This window comes from Mastomys coucha, unplaced genomic scaffold (assembly GCF_008632895.1).
Source record: "Mastomys coucha isolate ucsf_1 unplaced genomic scaffold, UCSF_Mcou_1 pScaffold9, whole genome shotgun sequence".
NCBI classification, from domain to species: domain Eukaryota; kingdom Metazoa; phylum Chordata; class Mammalia; order Rodentia; family Muridae; genus Mastomys; species Mastomys coucha.
Window position 1 is genome coordinate 27,646,357 of NW_022196915.1, and position 7,407 is coordinate 27,653,763.

The 7,407-nt window shown below is 41.8% G+C and overlaps 1 protein-coding gene across 1 annotated transcript in view; it reads right to left on the bottom strand.

Moving 5' to 3' along the window:
* Positions 1 to 7,128, bottom strand: part of Sftpd (surfactant protein D) — a 15,262-nt gene extending 8,134 nt beyond the window's left edge. The window contains exons 1-2 of the mRNA XM_031362115.1: positions 7,055 to 7,128; positions 4,642 to 4,840 (exon numbers count right to left, since the gene is read on the bottom strand). Of these exons, the coding sequence (XP_031217975.1) occupies positions 4,642 to 4,837 (196 nt within the window). The 5' untranslated portion in view covers positions 4,838 to 4,840; positions 7,055 to 7,128. The remainder of the gene's footprint in view (positions 1 to 4,641; positions 4,841 to 7,054) is intronic.
* Between the last annotated feature and the right edge of the window lie 279 nt (positions 7,129 to 7,407).

A 7,407-nucleotide genomic window follows, 5' to 3' on the forward strand; every position in this document is an offset into this window, starting at 1 on the left:
GTTAACAAATTCAGGTAAATTGAAATCATGTAACTTTTCTCATCATAATGCAATAAAAGTTTTTTTTTTAAAAAAATAAAAATAAAATGGGCAGATTATTTGAACAGATTACTTGTCAGAAAGTAAATGAAAAAAATGTCAGTTTCAGCTTTACTCAGCAACTATCAAGCAAATATTAATCAAAACTGCAATGAAATTCCATTTTGCACTTGTTAAAATAGCTTTTACAAAATATAACAAAATAAGCCACGTGTTGTTGTTGTTGTTTGTGTGTGTGTGTGTTTGTAAAACCCCAAATCAGTACAGAAAAAGCAAATAGTGGTGTGGATGTGGATAAGAGGGGAGATTTATATAGGCAATGACTTAGTATAGCTGCTGTGGAAAACAGTGTTGGGATTCCTAAAAAGAAAACAGAACAACCCAAAAGACTAGAACTATAATTACCATACAATTCTATTATGCCTGGAAATATATAGAATTGAAATTCAATCAATAAACCAAAGTGATACCTGCACACTTATGCTTATTGAAGTATCATTCAGCATAGCTAAGATATGCCAACAGCCTAGGATATGCTCACCAATGGATGAATGGGTAATGTGGTATAAATACATAGTGGGATATTATCCATGCATAATAAAAAAACCCATCATCTGTAGAAACATTGGTGGATGTGAAGAGCATCATATTAAATGAAAGCCAGACACAGAAAGACAAGTGCCCCATGTTCTGTCTTATATGGCTACTAAAACATATGCCAACCTGAATGTAGAATAGTGACTAGTCAAAAGAGTTGGGAAGTGGGGGCATTGATAACAGTAGACTGGGTTTAACTAGCTTGCATTGTTGTATGTGTGCTTTCTAAGAGATTCATAACATACCATGGGGCAAGAATGGCTGTTGAAGAAAAGGAAGTGTAGTATGTTTTTCTCTTCACAGAGCCCTGCCCAACACACCATATCCTCAGAGGAAGCAGGACTAGAAGGGATTTAGAGACTAAATCCTATGTAGATCATTTGAGAGAGAAGAGAAGAGAGATGAAATTCCAGGTTTGAAAACAAGAGAAACCAGGCCTTCCCAAGGCAAAAAGTGCAATTAGGATTGGCTGTATGTGAAATTTCTGGAAGATTCTGGGCTTCCTAGTCTTTCTCATGATGAATCATAGAGAGTTACATGACAGGGCCACATCACATATCTAACTATGCATCCTGCTGAAGCAGGAAGTCCTTGATTCAGGTTAAGCATTTCTTAGCCTGAGATCTCACTCCAGTGACCCACAGGTCTAATCCTTACCCCCACATCATCTGCTCAAGAGTATCTCTTCTTAAGCTTCAACTTCCCCTTTCAACAAATTCTGGGGACTGGCAGATTTCAAAATCCTCCAAATAAATGATCAAAAGTGACTAGTGGTTTCTTTGCCCAAGGCCCAACCAAAGAGCAGGAAATATAAAGATATGAGACCAATTCCAAGACAACTGTGGGAAAGGAACATCCAACATTCAATTCCCAGCTCCCTCTGGGAACAAGAGAGAGAAATGGGGATCTCAGAGAGGGAGCTGCTATATCAAGTCCCATTGCTCTTGTGGCCACTCCTGGATGGCTCTCAAGCCCCAGTCCATTTATGTAGGAGGCCACTTTGTGTCTTACCTTAGACCTACCTTCTCTTACCTTTTAACCCATGTAGCCTATTTATTCTAAGTGTCATTAGCTTCCTTCCAACCATACAAAATGCAAACTGGGACAAGAAACATAGTATTTTTTTCCATATGGAGTCTTCTTGTTTTAATTTGAAGCATCATTGAGCTACCACCAGACAGCAGGAAAGGATGGAGACAGAACCTTGGGGCAAAGTAGCAGGTGTTTTAAGACATAGGTATTCAAAGGGGCAAGAGGTCCTGAGCTTCATGGCTGAACCTGTGTGAAGCCATGGGAATGGCTATCAGGACTCTGAGACTGTTCTTAGTCAAGCAACAAGTATTCTACATCAACACAGATATCTGACCCCAAGGTCAATGAATGAATATAAATTACATAGGAGGGGATTGCTAGATAGAGAGAAGTTACTTATAGCTTTTTAATGATACTATTTATTGAAATAATCTTTCAATTTATTTTATAGCTTTGTCATTCCATTTCTTCCTCAATGTTAAGATCTTTAATACTAAACCTACTTATTAGACCCTGGTCTTATGAACAGAATGTAAGCATTTGGACACTGTCTGTACTCAATGGAACTTGAGGACTTGAAGAAGCTTACTGTTTCTCAAATGTCTTCTGAGATTTTCATGACTTATACAGCTTTAATAGTAGTTATTCTTTTTACTGAGACTTGAGTACAACAGATTACTGGTTCAATAAGGACCTTCCTTGGAGCTTTGAGAACAGCTGTTGCTAAATTATATTTGACCTGACTTTTTCATGTAAGTACAGGAGCACATTCTTGGCTCCCATGCCCTTTCTCTACCTTTTAAGATTTATTGTATTTTAAGTGTGTCTGGTGTGTGTGTGTGTGTGTATGTGTGTAGGTACCTATATAGTCCAGAGCAGGGAAAGTGTCAGTTCCCCTGGAGCTAGAGTTATAGGTAGTTATTGTAAGTCATCCAAAATGAATGGTGTATAAGAAATAAACTCAGGGATAGAGAGATGGAAGAGTAATGACTGCTCTTCCAGAGGTCCTAAGTTCAATTCACAGCAACCACATGGTGGCTCACAACCATTTGTAATGGGATCCTATGCCCTCTTATGTTGTGTCTGAAGACAGCTACAGTGTATTTATATGCACAAAAAATGTGGGAAAAACCCAAACAAACAGAAATAAACTCAGATTTTCTGCAAGAGATGTGTCCCTTCTTAAACACTGATGCATCTCTCCTGCCCGAGAGCCTCAGTCTTATGAATAGTGAGGAAAGTCAGTTTGGACAATTGGGGTTCATGAGCAAAGAGGAAGTCAATATTGCGAAAGGAATGACACTGACAGAGATATACCCTAATTGAGGATGACAACTGAGATGTTTTGTAAAACCCACTGTAATATCTTTTAGAAAGACCACCATACTTCAATAAATTACAAGATGTTAATTAATTAGTGTTACATGACATATATTTGTAAATCAAAGGCCCTTCACAGTTTAACTAGCCCTCTTGTTTCACCTGTATGAACAGTGAAGCCCACTTCCTTGTTTCTGGTAATGTAAATACTTATATTAGGTGACCCACTGATTACCCCTTGTCCTACAGAAGGCATCAAAGTGGTGTTGTCCCTATGGTAGCATCATAGTGATAGTATCCACAGAAGCAGGTGGATTCCTTTGCTTTCTTGACATGTACAGTGGGGTAAGAAGGTATATGTTGGGGTATCACACATAGGGAGGAAATTTGGGTGAGCTCTCACCAAAAGACAGAGAACTTGACTTCTTGTTCACACTCTTACAGTCACCATCCAATTTCTGAAGCTTGCTGAACTGGAAACATAGTATTTGATCCCATCAAAGCTGCAGCTCAGGGTAGTGTGTCCCTCCACCTGTGTTGCTTCTTTATTGAATTCCCTACTCTTGCCCATGAGACTCTGCAGGGTCAGTATTTTGGGGGCTAATTTCTTTGCTTATTAGTCCTACTGGTAAACTAGAGAATATACTAACGTGGTCAGCAGGAACACTAAACTTTGCCCAGAAGACTCAGTATGAAATAAAGTCTTTGGCTTCATCATTTGTCAAAAATTATTTGGTAAATATTATTCTCACTTGGAGACAGGCAACTGAGACTTTGTAATACTTAGTAGGTGTCTCTAAGGGTCACAGTCACAGAGAGGTAGCTAACAGTCAAGATCTGTTTAATGTAGAAGCCTTTGTTCTTTCAACTTTACCACCCTCCACTTTACCTGTTAAAGAAGACTGGTATGTTCCTTGTGGCCTTTGAAAGGATTAAATAGATTTCCAAGTATATACTTGAGCACAAAGTTGTACAAAGAAACACAAATTCCAATCTTCCCTTGTAATGTCATAAGTGGGTTCTGCCAATAAAATCTGTTTATAGGTCTATGGAGCATCATCTTTCCCACTACACATGCAGTGCAGATAAAATATTAAAAACTAATTAACATTCCCTATTAGCACCACTTAAACAAAAGGAGCAATTACTAACTGCTGGAACAGGATTATATCAGTAATTTACCCATTTTCAGAACAAGAAGAATCCAGGGATCCAGGTCAGCTGAATTATGGGAGGAAGCACATGGTGGGTCAAACAAACAAGCACACAAACAAAAAAACATGTGTTTGGCAGGAAGCATGGACACCTGAATTATAATAACATCTTTCCTCTCAAGGAAGGAAAGAGTCCATAGGCAGCACATTGGCTGAGGACAAAGCAAAAGAGGTCTGTAAAATGAGGAAGAATTTAACCACAACTGGGGGTGGATTGCATATTTTTCAGGGCTTCCTACCTGCTGTTTCTTTACCTGGTGTTTCTGGGTTAAAGCTTTGCATTTCTTTTTCTTTTTCTTTTCTATTATTAGATATTTTCTTTGGCAGGAAGCAGGGGGAAACTCAATCCTTAGGAGGAAGAAGCTCATATCCAAGTTGATCACAAAGAACCTGGGGGATCAGATTAGTTCACATTCCAACTCCCTTGGTCCCAGCTTACCTGGTTCACCCTTCTCACCCCGTGGACCTTCTCTCCCATCACGTCCATCACGACCAGGCAGGCCATTCTCTGTCGGGCTACACATGACTAAGGTGCATGTGTTGGTTACTGATCTCTGTGAGAGGGTCTTCATTTCTGCTCCCATATTGCCCAGGGGCTGTACAAGCAAGACAAGCATGGAGAGAAAGTGCAGCATGGCCTGCAGGGATGAGAAAGAGAAAAGAGGCAATGATGGTTCTAGGATGAGGTTCTAGGTAGTGGCTGCTAAGTCCGGAGAAGAGAAATCTTCATCCCCACATCTTCCCCTATGATGAGCACCCAGAGCGATAAGACAGTAAGACTCCAAAAGCCGTTTATGGAGGTCGATACATGGTCTAGCTTTTGAGGGAGTGAGTAGCCTGACTAGCATTCTAACAGGGGTTGACTGTAGTGTTCATCTCTGGTGTCCCATGAGAACAGTGGCTGAGTTTAGGGTCCATCACTGAGGAATGTCTCATCCCTGGTCCTCCTTCTATATTCTAGGACAGTTGGCTTAACTCATTTGAGGCTGAGTCTGCATTCAGTCCCTGGCTACCTGGATTAGCACTGACATTGAACCCCACTGATCCAGAGATGAACCTGGCTCTGAGGTTCTAGATGCTTGTACTGACCTCAGGCTGGAGTATGGTCACATGCTTGCCAGTCTGTTTGGCATTCCTGGACCAGACACCAAGCCCATGTGGAAAGTACTAAAGAGAACACAGGCAGTTGGAGAGTCTCAGAGATACTCAGAAGTCTACTGGGCAATCTGAAAGGGCTCCAGGGAAAGGTTTTGTCTGGGGGAAGGAACATTCCAGATGGGCTTATTTAGATTAGAGTCTGGTTTGAGGAGGAACCAAGAGAAAAAATTTAGCAGAGTATCCAGTCACTGTCTGAGAGGGACATAGTCTGGCTGAGACCTGATTGCAGGATGGGAGACTTTTGTAACTCCCTAAGTAGGGTATCAAGGTCTTAACTTCTCATGACCAGCACTTTCCAATGGCGACACAAGGCTGACATGTCTGGGATATGGCATACTGGGGGACACTCAAGACCTGAATTATAATAACATCTTTCCTCTCAAGGAAGGAAAGAGTCCATAGGCAGCACATTGGCTGAGGACAAAGCAAAAGAGGCCTGTAAAATGAGGAAGAATTTTACCACAACTGGGGGTGGATTGCATATTTTTCAGGGCGTCCTACCTGCTGTTTCTTTGCCTGGTGTTTCTGAGTTAAAGCTTTGCATTTCTTTTTCTTTTTCTTTTCTTTTATTAGATATTTTCTTTATTTACATTTCAAATGATATCTTCTTTCCCAGTTTCTCCTGGGGGGTGGGGTGGGTAGGGAAACCTGTTCCCTTCCCCCTCCCCCACTCACCAACCCACCCTCTCCTGCTTCCTTGCCCTGGCGTTCCCCTACACTTGGGCATAGAACCTTCATAGGACCAAGGGCCTCTCCTCCCACTGATGACAGACCAGGCCATCCTCTGCTACAAAGCTTTGCATTTCTTATTTACAATTTCCTTAGGTCTCTTGGGACTTCCTAGAAATGCCTTAATGAGCTTACAGGCCACTTCCTTACCATTGTTTTAGCAGAGATTCTGTCATCAGTACTGAAGGGCAGGCCCAAGTCAGAGCAAGGCCATTTATTCCTTTGCCAGTAGCCACTTTAACTTTAGGGCCCCATGCCTCATTCTTTGGAAGAGTTAGGACAAAAGGCCTTCTGATCTCCCATCTATTCACCTTAGCATTAATGAGGCCTGCAGAGAGCAGACCTACAGGCCTCCAAATCTGGGACAGACTAATTAGCTGGGGCAGTGGATGGAGTGTGCAGAGCCACAGCGCACAGCTTGTATGGCCCACTGCTTTAAGAGCAAAAGTTTATTGAGAACAGTAGCTCTTCATAATGTTGCCTGACAAATCAGAGACCATGAGCCATTAATTTTATTGTTTAATAAAGAGTTTAGGCTAAGAGAGAACTCATTTTGTCCTTGTTTCTACTCCTTTGGCATCAACCTGAGCTTGAAACCCCAGCCTAGGGAAGTCTGGGGAGTTCTTCCTCTACTGTTTTTCTTATGAAATTGGGATCCGAGAAAAATTCACCTCAGTTCTCCATAGTCTGTGTAGGTCTGTGAAAATATGTAACATATTCATCAACACTACTCCATCTCAGAAACCAAATCTTCCTCTGAGCCACAGAAGGTGACATAGGGACAGAGGATACTTTTCCCTCACTGTGTCCCTCACCTCCACCCCTCAAAATCCCTGGTCTCTGAACCAGAACCTAGAACCAGAATCCTATTCTCCTTTCTCAAAATCAGTGGGATAAACATCTCAGATGGACAAAGACATCTCCACGAGAGGTAGGGAAATAAAATGAGAAGCAGAGGCACTCACAGATTGCTTCCTTGTTGGCCCCAGGAGGTCCCGGTAAATGCACCTCTGTTTGTCAGGCACCACTATTTATACCTGCCTTGTAAGTGGAGCCACCCAGCATTGGTCTTCTGAGAAAAGTCACACACACACACACACACACACACACACACACATACACACACAATTTTTTCCTGTTGACTCACCCACTCTTACTCCACCTACACCCTGGAAACCTGCCTTCAATACACCTAACACTATGTGCACCTGCTTCCTTAGCCATGCAAAGTCAGGCAGTGAGTGATCTCTATACCCTTTCTGCAGCTCCTGGAGTGAGGAAGCATTCCCAATGCCCCAGTGTTTGAGATGTCCAAGAA